Genomic DNA, 14,751 nt, shown 5'->3' with positions numbered 1-14,751 from the left:
AAGTTTTCAAAGAATACAATTTATTTTTTTCAACAAATCATCGATTCTACACCATTTTTTAAAAACTTTTATACAAATTTGAGTTTAGAAATTGACTCATCATATACAATACATAACAATCTTTTATTTGTGAGACTTTATCAATCCACAATGGACAATTGATCTGAGAACATTGTGTTGTCTGCCAAATTTGAAGATAACTCTACAACATGAATAAGCAGTCTTTTAAAATCAGCATTTTCAGGGGAAATAAAATGTCCCTTTTGTACTTTTTGTTATCAAAACATGATCAGTTTTTAAATGAAGTATATTTCAGTATATACAGGTGCAGATATATTATAAAGGTATTCCTTATTACCAATGAAAACAGTCAACGGCAACCACAAGTACTGTAGATTAATTAATATTCATGGAGAACAATTTGATTGCTTGATAGTAGTTTAAAATTGTTAACCATGTTAGGCATACATTTTTTTTTATTCTTTGATTTAAAAATATAAAATGAAATTATGTTTAACTAAATAGTTACTTTTTCTAAAACTTTGAAAACTGGTACCCATGAGAAACTATGTAAACTGGTTTCCATGAAATACTATGTAAACTGGTACCCATCAGATAGATTGAAAATTGGTAACCATAAATTAAATAAATCCACAGCATTTGAAAAGAGTATAATGAGGGATGGGCATCATAATTATATACTTTCCTGTACATTGTGTATACTAGTGAAATAATTATTTTATATTTAGTAGCAACAATAATAAATATCTCATATCTTGTCACCATGGGAACAATAAAATTATTTTTATTATCATTTCTGTTAAATTTGGACTTCGATTTGAATATCGCAAAAACCTCTCTTTAGATTTTAAATTTAGATTTGAATTGATTTGATACAAAATTTTTACCTCATTAAAAAAACTACAATAATGTAAATTAATGCAATAAATATATGCATTTTGTCATATCAGGAACATATATATTGACGGGACTTGACACTACCTGATTGTAGTCGATTTTATCGTCGTGCCATAGTTAATAAAGATACGATACAGAAACGGACATGTGTTAAAAACGGACTCGCTATTTTCCTAATAATTTCTGATATTATCAATAAAATGTCATTCAAACTAGTTTTATAGTGATGCTAGTGTATCAAACTTGTATTCTGTCACTTCAAATTTGTTAAAATCGCAAGCATTTCATCACAGAATTGTGCAGAATGCAAACAAGGTAATAAAAAAATGGCGGCCATTGCCGCGATGATTTAAAAATTCCCAAACTATTATAAAACACTTCACATCAAATAAATCAAACTTATTTTGGTAATTTTATATGACAAAATATATCTACTAAATGATAAAACTTGTATTTATTTACAATTAGAGTTATGTGGTTTATTTGTTGAGCAGTTCTGATAGTTTTTCAGTCAGACGCTACCAAAATCCGTAAATCTCGGGAAGTCTCGGGGAGTCCGAGATTTTATCAATTTTATACTGAAAAGCGTATCAGATTCATTTCCCGTTAGATATACTGTTCCCAGGTCATATAGATGCAACTATCTTGAAACTTTTTTTAAAATCTTTCCATCATACATGTAAATATTGCAAAATTTAAGTACAAATTCACACTGAAACATCAAGATACAAATTAGAGAACATGTTCTGTACAAAAGGACGTCTTCAGAGGAAAAGAATGTTTAATGCAAGAAGTGTGAGCAGTGTTCACTTTACACATCATAGTTCAGATACAAAATAAACTAAAACATTAATAAAACAGGACATGCATAAAAACTTAAAATGATTTAATAAACAAATCAAAGGTCAAAGTTCTAATCTAACATCAGATAACCAACAAAATATATCAATAATCTAGAACTCATATCAAACACAACAACTTAATAAGTATTCTTTTAATATTGTCATATGCGCTGTAAGTACATTTTAACCCTAAATGCATGGTTTTGAATATGGAATTATCTGTTTGGTAAATTATTTTTCTAGAATCATCTGAATTACTCCCCTTTGTTCAATATCCTGTTTTTGGATTTTTTTGTTGTTAATTTTATTCCAATGGAGAGAAACTTATTTTTTCTCTTGGAAAAGACAAAAGGACCAAAAACTAGACAATCAAAATTTGTAAACAAAGGTAAATATTATCAAATTAACAAAAATAATTATTTATAGGCATACTCCTATTCAAATGAACAATTGTTATTAATTTAATAATAAATGCATAGATATTAAACTATTCTGTATTCTCGAAAAAAATCTAATACTGCATTTTCTACACTGAATCCTACGAAATCTACCTAATTTCAAAAAGAAAAAAGTTGTTAGTAATTAGGTTTTATTCACTCTCTAACAATGGGAGGCATTCCTTTACCCCATTTACGACTCCATCAGTTTTCCTGTAGTATTTAGGATCGTCAATATTTATCTTAGCCAAATCCTCATCAATCTACAATGAATGCATTTTACATGTATTCCTATCTTTGTTTCACATTGTGCTATGCTCAAAGGACAAGGTTCACTTTAGGTCAAATATGGCCTTGAATTTCAACTTTATAATATAAACTTTCAAAATGGCCATAACTTGATTCTAAAATGGATCTATTATAAAAGTCTCACTACTAGATTAAACAAATATCTTCAGAAGAGTGCATTTTAGTCTTCAAAATTAGCACATTTTGGATAAATTGTCAAAATACGATGATTTTGTGCATTTTCGGATCTAAAAGCTTGAGAAAATCCTTATCCGCAACCTAGGATCCAAAATGTTCTTTAACCAAAAGTTTGTAATGATGATATTGAATGCCTAAACACCAACACTTTCTGGATCACGGCTGGCGGCCAAAGTGAATTATGCTAAAAACTGTTCAGAATTATTGAAAATTTGTCCAAAAATGACGTTACAACACAAATAATGCATTCTTAAGGAGTCATTAAGTCATCATTTAAATGTGATGTGCCAAAATGAAGTTATTTTGTATTAATTGTATTATCATAACTATTTCTTTGTCAAATTTGTAGTATTAAGGCCTGTTTAAAAAAAAATCAAAATCGTAGGGCCAATTTGAACCCTTCGTGAACCTACTCCTTTCATTGGTTGAATCTGGTTGGAGCAAGCAGGTCCATGTATAAACACTTCCATTTTGATTTCATTGGAAACGTTATCACAACTGCCATTTGACAATCACCACTTCAGTAGCATAAATTACATAAGTATATCTCATTTCACAAACACCTATATTTGAAATAAAATCTCACATCAATATTCTAAATTCTCCAAAATCCATTTATACAAAGCAACTTTTTATGCTCCTTTTTAAATAAACCAATGATCTTAGAAAATTCTGTCATTTCTTATATTTGAATAAAAAATTTAAATTACAAAAAACTTGTGAACCAAAATTACAAAATATTATTCTTTAGATAACTTAAAATTGAAATACTATAAATTCAGAAAATTTGTGTGTATTGTTCATGGTTATTGTGGAAAAATGGACAAAAATGTGAGATAAAATACTGCAATTTCAAGAAATGTAGCAAACAAATGATGCTATCAAAATTTAAAATGATGTTTTTTTTTTTTTTGGCGGAACTATCCAGGTGCAGCTTTGCTAAAGAAAATGCAAACATTTCTTAATTTACAGTTCTCAGTTACAACAAAGGTATTACAAATTTTTTTTATTACTCTTTTTATCTATTTTATATTTTTGTCAGTTTCCCAAAATACAATACACAACTATAAACCTTTATCAACATTCCTGCAACATAAAAAAATTGTAAAATTTCAAAATATTTATAAGTTTCAAAGATGAAAATAGTTTACCATGATATGTTTGCTGGTTATAACAAGGTCAGGAATCATTGGTTCTAGTGTGTGTAAGAACTCCATCCCTCTAGCAATGTCTATAGCAAATCTCAAGGCTTGATTCTGATCTACTACTATACCTAGTCAAACAAAAATTAGAATTATAAGGACAAATTTTCAATAAAAATGTTCACAGCTTAACTCTTTTGAGTTTGTACTTAGTGGACAAAATACAAGTTTGCCGGTATTTTGTGTCAATCTTTAATTATTTATTAGCTTTTGTAAATATAGAAACAAACTTGTCAAACATTTTTTTTCAGTTATTCTTTTGTTAACTGTTCTATAATTTATTTGTTGGTAATTTTGGGATTATTTTATAATAATACACAATAGTTTTCATATCAAACAGGTAATACAGAGAACCATCTTGAAAGAGATTTCACTTTTGTCAAATCATCTTTGTTTTGTAATTAACAAATATTTCTGTACATTTTTTCTTCTTTTTATTGTTACCAATTGATAAAAATGATCATAATATTAAAGTTATTTTGACAAATTTAAAATATTGCATGGTAACTTTTAACTTCATTCTATTGGGAACATTATGTTACTTTATAATACCTTTTGCTATAATTTTCTAACCTGTTTCTCCGTGTAATACATTGAACAATGAGCCATAAGGCATAAACTGACTGACGACTACAAGATCTGGTGGTTGGTTACAGCAAGCTAATACAGGGAGAACATTTGGGTGGTTGAAGATTCTGTAAAAAATAAAAATTATTAAATGGCAATATGTATATAACGACTACAACAATCTTTTTAGTCAAAAATTTATTCAGTGGATTAAAATTCTTTGGATAACAAATATTGCTACCCTAAAATCAAACAAGAATTCTGAGAGTATTGCATGGCAATACATAGTCCACTACCAGTTAAAAATTCAGTGTATTGGAACAAAATGCTAAGTTGATCCATAACTTGTCATGGTGTAAACTATATAACAAACATCAAGTCAATATCTTGAAGCATGAAGAAAAAAAGTGTGGAAAACTGAATATTAAAGTGAATTTTCTAAGTCCAAGGACCATAACTCTGCACAAAATCATTAGACTGGAACAAAATTCGAACTCAATCTGTAACTTGTCATGATAAAACAATACACCAAATATCAAATCAATATCTTCAAGCACAAAGAAAAAAGTGTGGAAAACTGATTATTTGAGTGAATTTTCTAAGTCCAAGGACCATAACTCTGCACAAAATCATCAGACCGGAACAAAATTCGAACTTGATCTGTAACTTGTCATGATAAAACAATACACCAAATATCAAATCAATATCTTGTAATACCACCATTGTTTTTCCCCTATTAGTCTTTGTTAAATTTGCACTTTTCAAAAAATTGTGCAGAATTTATCTTTGAAATACTTGGCATGAGTAAAGTTTTATCCTGTCCAGTACTATAGACAAAATTTCACATAACATTTCATTGAATATAAGAAAATAACCATCACTGGAAGTTAACCAATCAAATTTTCACCCCTTTTTATACGCCCGTCAAATTTTTGACGGGACTTATTATGGTATACAAATGTCCGGCGTCCGTCCGTCTGTCTGTCCGTCTGTCCGTCTGTCTGTCCGGCGTAAACATGTCGCACCGTAACTTGAGAATGACTTATCCAAATTTCATGAAACTTAACATAGTTGTTTCTTATGATGGTCAAACGATCTGTATACTTTTTGGTGAAAATAAGATTAAAACTTTTTGAGTTTTGGGACTTAGTAACTAAAACAGGTGTGTGTTTTTTCACATGTCGAGCCGTATCTCAAAAACAATTTACGATTATTGCTTAAAACTTTACACACTTCTTAGTTATATTAATCTTAAGATCTGTATACTTTTTGGTGATGATTCAAAATTTTATTTTAGAGATATTGAGTATTTTGTTAAAAAAGGGGGAGGGGTTTTTCACATGTCGCGCCGTATCTCAAAAACAGTTTATGATTATTGCTTAAAACTTTACACACTTCTTAGTTATATTAACCTTAAGATCTGTATACTTTTTGGTGATGATTCAAAATTTTATTTTTGAGTTATTGAGTATTTTGTAAAAAAAGGGGGAGGGGTTTTTCACATGTCGCGCCGTATCTCAAAAACGATTTATGATTATTGCTTAAAATTTTACACACTTCTTAGTTATATTAATCTAAAGATCTGTATACTTTTTGGTTTTGATTCAAAATTTTATTTTTGAGATATTGATTTTTTTTTTTTAAAAGGGGGGTTTTTCACATGTCGCGCCGTATCTCAAAAACGATTTATGATTATTGCTTAAAATTTTACACACTTCTTAGTTATATTAATCTAAAGATCTGTATACTTTTTGGTTTTGATTCAAAATTTTATTTTAGAGGTATTGTTTTTTTTGTAAAAAAAAAAAGGGGGTTTTCGCATGTCACGCCGTATGTCAGAAACTATTTATGCTTATTGCATAAAAATTCACACACAAGACGACGGGCGTATCATGCGCTCATGGCGCAGCTGTTTATTTTCCTGTATACAAGCTTTAGTAACCATGTAACCTCAAGTTTCCAAAATATTCTATAGAAACACCAAATAAAAAAATAATGGTGCTTTGAAACACCCAAGATATATGTATATGACTCAAAATTTTTTTACTGCAATGAAATATAGGATTAATTTCCTACAACTGTCAAATTCAAGGAAATATTTTTTTCAACCCTTTTTCTTATGCAACCAGATGTGATGTACTATGATTTGGTGGTATCACACCTATAGGAAATTTGTAATATGTTGGACCGTGATCATTATATTTATATGTGCACATCTAGTAGTGTTCTACAACTGTAAGATCATTCTATCCATTATGGAGTAGTGGCACTGACAAGGACAGATGGACAGACAGACTGATTCCTATTTACCCATCCTCCTCCTCCCCCCCTAAAAAAAAAAAAAAATTATAAAAAAAAATTAAAAAAATCTTATTTGTTGATAACAAAAAATTATCTTTTTTTTTACAAACTTTTTAGTTGATACAATCATATAATTTGTCTACCTAAGTCTAGGAATTTCCTCCTGGAAATCTCTGGACATTCTAAGAGTACATTCTCTAATACTGAGTATTTTCGCTACGATGTCATTTTCTTCCCATTGTCCTCTGTACATCTGTAAAATAAACATTAAAATGTTAATATGTAAATAAATTCTTTAGTAGTTTAAATCTTTGATTCTTTCAAACTAATGATAACTCAGAAACAGCTACAGTAACAGTAAGACAATCAAAACTTTACAAGATTTGATAAGATAACAAGCATTATGAGAGTACATAGTCCCCTACCGTTTAAAATTTCATTGTACTGGAACAAAATGCTACCATGATCTATAACTTGTCCTGGTGTAAACTATATAACAAATATTAAGTCAATATCTTTAAGCATGACGAAAATTTTTTTTGAAAACTGATTATTTGAGTGAATGTTCAAGTCCAAGGACCATAACTCTGCACAAAATCATCAGACCAGAACAAAATTCGAAATTGATCTGTAACTTGTTGTGATAAAACTATATACCACTTATCGAATCAATATCTTCAAGCATGACGAAAAAAAAAGCTGAAAACTGATTATTTGAGTGAATTTTCTAAGTCCAAGGACCATAACTCTGGACAAAATCATCAGATCGGAACAAAATCCTAACTTGATCTGTAACTTGTCATGATAAAACTATATACCAAATATCAGATCAATATCTTTAAGCAAGAAGAAAAAAAGTGAGGAAAACTTACTTGCCGTACATACATACATACAGACAGACAGACAGACAGACAGACAGACAGACAGACAGACAGACAGACAGACAGACAGACAGACAGACAGACAGACAGACAGAGTGCAAACCTAAAGTCCCCTTCGACTTCGTCAGTAGGGGACTAAAAAGAAACTATGACCATGATAACAGATTATTGGTTTTTGATGGCAATAAATTTTATAAAATGTAAAAGTGTTTTGATCTTATAACTACCATTATGTAGACGCCAATTCTGATGGGCTGCCAGTGTCTGACAATATCATTTGCCCTGTAGATAATGTTTTTCCACTACAGACAGTTTGATAAATTATATGTTTATAAATTTTGTAATTTAACTGAACTTCCAAACTACTTCAATAAAATTGGTCTTAGACAGTTGAGACTGCTTCTGTAGATCCTTATGGATTTGTTGATTCTAAAATATATCTCTTCCTTTTTTTACTGTTCTAAAAGATTTAGCTCTGAATATTACCAATAAATAATATTTAATGCAACAAAACAGATATATCAAACAACAAACAAATTGTAGAGAATGAAAATTAACACATTATTTATTTGGGACAGCCACATCACTGGTCTGGGTTTACCTTCATCAGGAACACTTAAACTAAAACATTTCAAAGCAAAGACTGTACCGTAAAAATATTTCAACAAGTGAGAAAATTTATGACCAAAAAGGATAGCAAATTCAGCTTAGTTAACTTTGCATGATGGAATTGGACAGTTCCTTTCTTAATAGTTTCTAATATACAATAACAATCTTGCACAGACTACATTACTATTGTCACTTAAGTATTGCCATACAATGTACACAATACATAATACAAATGATAGGTAACATCTAAATAAATGCTTACCTCCCCTGAATGAGTGACTGCTACCTGATTACTGAGGTTTAGCTGTTTGATATCTATACCAGTATGTCTTGAAAGAAGAGCATCTCCTGTAAACAAAAATAAATTAGTTTTGACATAAAATCAACACTTTCCCAACAATAATTTTTTTTTAAATAATTGACAATAACAACTTTTTCAAATTTTACCCCTAATTCTTTTCTTTTTTAGCATTTAACGAAAAACAACATATATCTGATTTGTCCTATTATATTCAAACTACATTGATATAAAAAAAAAAGCCAATCTAATAAAAATTCATATCTGTAAATAATTCTTATCATTTTGAATTTTTTTATGAGAAACACAATACCATAAATTAGGATGTATAATAATGACCTTTATTTGAACTCTGAATTTTCAAAAATAATTAAATTCTCCAATCCTTTCAGAATTATGTAGATTTTATTGATTAATAAATATGTTTTAATTAATGAATTGGAAACTTTAGTGCACAAATGTCATTTGTGATGTCAGTATGACATTATAAATATTATTTTAAAAGGTATAAAGAATTTTATTTTTTTTGAAATTTCAAACCCTACATAATGGTACTTATCCTTGTTATCATAGCTCATCCTTTCAAATCTTAGTTGTATGAAAATGTTCAGACTACTCTTATGAGTCTTATCATGTTTATTGTAAGAACAAAAGTTGATCAAAAGAGTGCATATTGTTGTTTTTTATGTGACAAATTAGTTAACATTGTAGAATTATCTGAAGTGATCAAATACTCGTCTGGTCAAATTTGTGATCAAGAAAAAGGTGGATTTAGACAGACATCCTCAGTGTAGGTTAGTTCACAGAATTTTCTTCCAGGCTGTTTTCACACTGGGGATCCCAATTTCGAAATCAGCGGAGGGATCTGAATCCAAAGTAGCAATTACACTTTGTTTAGTGCAATTCGTAAGTAAAATCAGGATCCTATTCCAACAGAGGATTATGCTCCATGGGAATCAGATCCAGATTTACTTACCCACCATGTTGCAGTCTCCTGTAATTGCTCCTCATGATTCAGATCACTCTGCGGATTTCAGATCGGGATACCCAGTGTGGTCTTATTTATAAGAGATTAATTTTAATAGTGTGTAAAAAAAGGACTGGTTCATCAAGAATCAGAATATTAGTAGTTTGTTAAAAAGTAACTTTTAGGGATTTTAATGAAGTATCTAATTCACATTCCTAGAGGCTCATGGAACCCAGAAACCTCTGTGTTACCAATACAGGTACAACTAAGGTAGTTGATTTTCTCACCTGATGTGGATTCATTTATTTTCGTGGGTACCAATTTTCGTGGATTGAGATAAACTTGCATTTTCGTTGATATTTAATTTCGTGGTTTTGGCAAAGTCTACATTCATTCTTTTAGAAAATTTGTAATTTGTTGAACATTTAAATTCGTGGTTAACCTGTACCCACGAAATCCACGAAAATTGGTATCCAACGAATAATAATGAATCCACAGTATATTGTTTTACATTTTGTCATCTCAGAAACTTATAAAGTCAACTATATGATATGGCTTTTGCTCATTGTTAAAGGCTGAACAGTGACCAATAGTTGCCTACATCTACATCAATTGGTCTTATATTGGGTTTCCTCTTTGGCAATCTCCTTCTTATACATGTAGTTATCATGAAAATCTATTGATTCCAATTTTGTACATTTTGAAATCATGCAATTAATTATAAATCATACAACATTTCACAAGCCTATAGTTTCAGCTCAGTTTTTAATAATGACAGCCATCTTGAATTGTGGTTTGGACAAAAAAATGTTTGAATAAAATTAAAGGACAATATTGGAAAACTAAATATATGCAATAGTTTTTAGTCATTTGGGCATACTGCATAAATGTGAGTGCATAAAGACCTAAATATCTATCTTGGATGTCAACAGATATTAATGATCATACTGATATTATTTCAAAGGACTGTTACACCAGAATTTTTGAAATAGTGATTTCATGAAAAGAAATATTATGTTTATCCTCATATAAGCCCCTCTATAAAAGTTTGCCTTTCTTCTCAGCAAAAGTGTTTTTGTACGAACATAAGTATCTTGTGGATTCGTGAAATATTGCTTTTAAAGTTCAAAACTTTTTTGTTTTCGAAAATTGTTATCAGTTTAAGTTAATATATATATAATTATTCAAGGCAGGTAAACATGTTGTGGATTAAATGTTACCAATTCTGCAATAAATAGTCCAGCATCAAGTTTTGCCTGCTGGAAACAAGTTTGATGATAAATCGTATAATTTATGAAGATTAATAAATTTCAAAAATGTATTTTATGATACTCTATAATTCTCCTTATTTTGAAAAATGTGATGCTGACTGGGCTTACATGAGAATAAACACTGCACAGGAGAAACATGTATTCATACCACAATATGACAGGAAAAATTTTGCAGCTGTGTGACAAAAATAATGTTTTATTCATCAGTAAAAAAAAAGATAAAAAACTTAGTACAAGTTCATACAGAACAAATAAAGAAAAGACAATCATGACAATGTAGGATAAAATCTTCAATCATTTTTTCATGATTTAGTATGGATAGAAAAAAAGTTTGACAAAAGTCTGAAGTTTACATTTTAATACACTTACCACCTTTAAATATAATAATAAAATACAGAAAACATTATGAATGTTACAAAAATATATAAATTTTCAACTAATTTTTGTTTTTTACATTGTCAGGTTTGCTATACTGGGTAGCTATTAATTACATGAAGTTCATGCTGACTTTGTATTTCTACCTACATACTTGCACACAAGTTAGAAATCACTCTTGGTGGTGATTTTTCAGTCTATACTGGTGATGGTGAGTGATTTGGCTAGCCATAAAACCAGGATCAACCCACCATTTTTTCTTAAAATGTCCTGTACCAAGTCAGGAATATGGCAGTTGTCATCAAATAGTCCATTTCTATGTATGTTGGCGTTTCTTTTTGTTGCAGTTCAGCGTTTCTGTTGTTCTGTTGTTTTCCTCTTATAGTTGATGTGTTTCCCTCAGTTTTAGTTTGTTACCCGAATTTGTTTTCACTTAATCAATCTATGACTATTGAACAGCTACTGTTGCCTTAATTTGCCATGAAATATCTTTTATGTCTATTCTATATGAATAGTTGTGTGTACTATTATTTGTCTGTTTGTCTTTTTTGTTTATAGCCATGGCGTTGTCAGTTTATTTTCGATTTATGAGTCTTAAAAACTTTGACCATGACTTATCATAGATGTCACAATTTTTGAGCTGACATTGAATTTTCAATTTGACCCTAACATATCAAATCTTCATCTGGTTTTCTGGTAAAGCTACCAAAAACTAAAGTTTCTATCGCAAAAAAACACACAAATAAAATAAGATAAATTGGTTATTAGATTTTTATCATATTGTTATTATAAAATATAAGCTGTTGACATAATATGAAGCAATTTTTTTAACTTGTGCGTTGTGTGTGTGACTAGCACCTGATATTTTTCAGCATCAGTATTGAGAAAAACCTGATAATCTATAAATCTACACTTACTACTTCTAGTTTTATAGCCAAGCCAACTTCTGTCTTTGAATGGTATTTTCTGTAGATCTTGACCAAGCTGTAGAGCTCGTTCTGATTAAAAATAAATTAAAAAAATCATCAGTGATTACTTAAATCACATGTTACAGATTTTTTAAAACCAGACATGCTACATAAATTTATCTAGTGTTTGACCAAACAGAACAACATAAACGGTTGATAGCAGATCTTTCATTGTCTCTGTTTAAATTTTGTTCCAATTTTGTAGATTTGTGTCGATTTAGAGCTTGACATATTTTATCATGTGTATAGACGGACTGTCGGTTGCTAAAGACTGTATGGTGACATCTAAATGTCTTTTTTTTTTATGTTGTTGGGTTGCTGTGTCATTGAAACATTCCTAACATTTCCTGTTAAGGATGTTCTCTGCTCTGTTTCAAAATAACAAGCTTTTTAAAAGACTTTTATAAATTTATAGTATATAAATAAAGGAACCAAAAAAGCAGAAAATAATGAAGGGTCCGTGTGCTTGTTTTTGAGATATAAGCCATTGAAAATTTGGCGGGAAATGATTCTCTCTAGATTTTTCATACTTTTAACATTGTCCGCTTTTCTCTTATAAAAACTATGAAAAAATAACTAGGATTTTTTATAACATTTTCAAATATGGCTTTTAAAACTACCGGTATATGAAATATAATTCTGAAAAGAAAAGTAGGGGTTAGTGGACAAAATTATTTAATGTCAATATATGGATAAAACCAGAGGATTCTGAAAATCTGGCAAAAATTCAAAAACAAAGAGGAGCGAACATCCTTAATTGCATTGAACATTGAAGAATAAAATACATATGACAGAATCATTAATGATAACCTGGTCCTGGGACACAGTTATCTGCCTTTGATTTTCGTTGTCTACGGATATCGTCCCTAGTGTGGACACTGTATTACTTGCAAATTTTTTTCTTACACCTTCCAAATTTGTATTTTATATTTTAGGCATAAAATAGTAAGTAGTGGGATGAAATTACATGTAAAAAATTGGGGTTAGGAATTTTATGGTAAAATAGTGATATGGTCCAGTTGAAAAAGGTAAAAATTTAGTATGTCTGAAGCTGCAACTGAATTATAATCCTCATAACATAAAAAGGACCATATTTTTGAGTTTGACCTGATAGACTTTTTTTTTTAAAATTATATCATTTGTCCTAGGTAATACGTTTCAATGCAAAAATCTTTTGGAGAAAAATTTGTAAGGGTTCCGCGGAACCCAGTGTCTCGCCTATTTTTGCTGTTAATCGCAGGCTCAACAAAAATGAGGAAAAAAATTAATAAAAATATTCCTCTCTATACTATCTTTTGATTGTAAGTAGCTTCTGTCCAAGTTTGGTAAAAATCCAGGATAATTTATGAATCTAATAAATGTTTTAAAAACTTAAACTGCAGAATGTATGTAATGTTGACTGGAAGAAAAACTAAGTCCATTTAAAAGTAAAATATGGAAAAAATGGAACAAAATTTTATCAAAATTTCCTTCTAGATACTAGCTTTTGATCATAAACAAATCCAGGATAGTTTAAGAAAGTTGTTAAAATTTTGAAACTTTAACCACTGAGTGAATTTAATGTTTTCTGGCAGAAAAACTAAGTCCATTTATAAGTAAAATACGGAAAAAATCGAATTTTTTTTTTACAAAATTTACTTTTGGATATAATCTTATGATCAAAAACAAGCTTCTGTCCAAGTTTGGTAGAAATCCAGGATAGTTTAAGAAAGTTATTAAAATTTCAAAAACTTTAACCACAGAGTGAATATTTGTGGAAGCCGCCATCGACGACGGAATGTAGGATCGCTATGTCTCGCTTTTTCGACAAAAGTTGAAGGCTCGACAAAAAGCAGGTGCAATTTTTTTCATTTGCCTTTATTGTCTAAAAGAAATGCACTACGAAATAACTGGGTTCTTGGGCCACCTGCCTGATCTCAAACTTGCTCTTCTTTTTTGTTTGTTAGCAGAACTGGACTTCAGCTTTAATATATTTGTAAATTTGTAACTATAGGACTATTTTAGTTCAGATTGATTATTGAATTTCAAATGTAAAAGTTCTTGTTTTCTATTTCAAAATTAATATGGAAAACTTCTAGTGCACAAAAATAAAATCATCCATGACAGTTAAAGTTCAAACAAACTTCAATTATTTATAATCAAGACTATCGTGCTACATCAATGAAAATGTGTTGCTTTCTGTACAAGAGTAGTTATATATAAAGCTTTGAGGTTCTGGATCTATTTCTTATAACTAACCTTTGAGCATGCTTCCCAGCTTTGGTTTGGCCTTTTCAAGCGGACTTTCATTGAATTTATTACAAATACCAACCAAAGCACCATTATTTACCAAATCCTGAAATATGCAAATAAAATTTTACTTATAATAATGAAGGAACAAACACACAAAAGCAAATTGATTTTTGTGTATAAAAGAGTAGAGCCAGTAACACCAATAAAAAGCACTGTAAAGGTGTATGATTTAAACTTCAATTGTTTTGAGTAAAAATTGTAATTTGTACATCATGTACATTGTATGTATTTCTGAATATATTATTTTGAAAGTATAATAAGAAAAATTGTATGTCTGCTTCTTATGTTATCAATACAGCCTGAAATAGGAAAAATTATCATTTTAGTCAATTTTTCT

At 29.6% G+C, this 14,751-nt stretch overlaps 1 protein-coding gene across 2 annotated transcripts in view; it reads right to left on the bottom strand.

Moving 5' to 3' along the window:
• The window catches only part of LOC127716435 (integrin-linked protein kinase-like), a 30,138-nt gene that overhangs the window by 6,914 nt on the left and 8,473 nt on the right, over window positions 1–14,751 (bottom strand). The window contains exons 4-10 of one of the 2 annotated variants that reach the window (XM_052222625.1): window positions 14,361–14,457; window positions 12,072–12,152; window positions 8,506–8,591; window positions 6,897–7,006; window positions 4,459–4,580; window positions 3,835–3,956; window positions 2,386–2,460 (exon numbers count right to left, since the gene is read on the bottom strand). In XM_052222625.1, the coding sequence (XP_052078585.1) occupies window positions 2,386–2,460; window positions 3,835–3,956; window positions 4,459–4,580; window positions 6,897–7,006; window positions 8,506–8,591; window positions 12,072–12,152; window positions 14,361–14,457 (693 nt within the window). The remainder of the gene's footprint in view (window positions 1–2,385; window positions 2,461–3,834; window positions 3,957–4,458; window positions 4,581–6,896; window positions 7,007–8,505; window positions 8,592–12,071; window positions 12,153–14,360; window positions 14,458–14,751) is intronic. The other variant, XM_052222626.1, reaches the window with a different exon arrangement.

The sequence above is a fragment of the Mytilus californianus genome, unplaced genomic scaffold (genome assembly GCF_021869535.1).
Source record: "Mytilus californianus isolate M0D057914Y unplaced genomic scaffold, xbMytCali1.0.p SCAF_9, whole genome shotgun sequence".
Lineage (NCBI taxonomy): Eukaryota > Metazoa > Mollusca > Bivalvia > Mytilida > Mytilidae > Mytilus > Mytilus californianus.
Note: the sequence above shows the minus strand (reverse complement) of the source record. Positions and strands in the feature narration are given on the sequence as shown.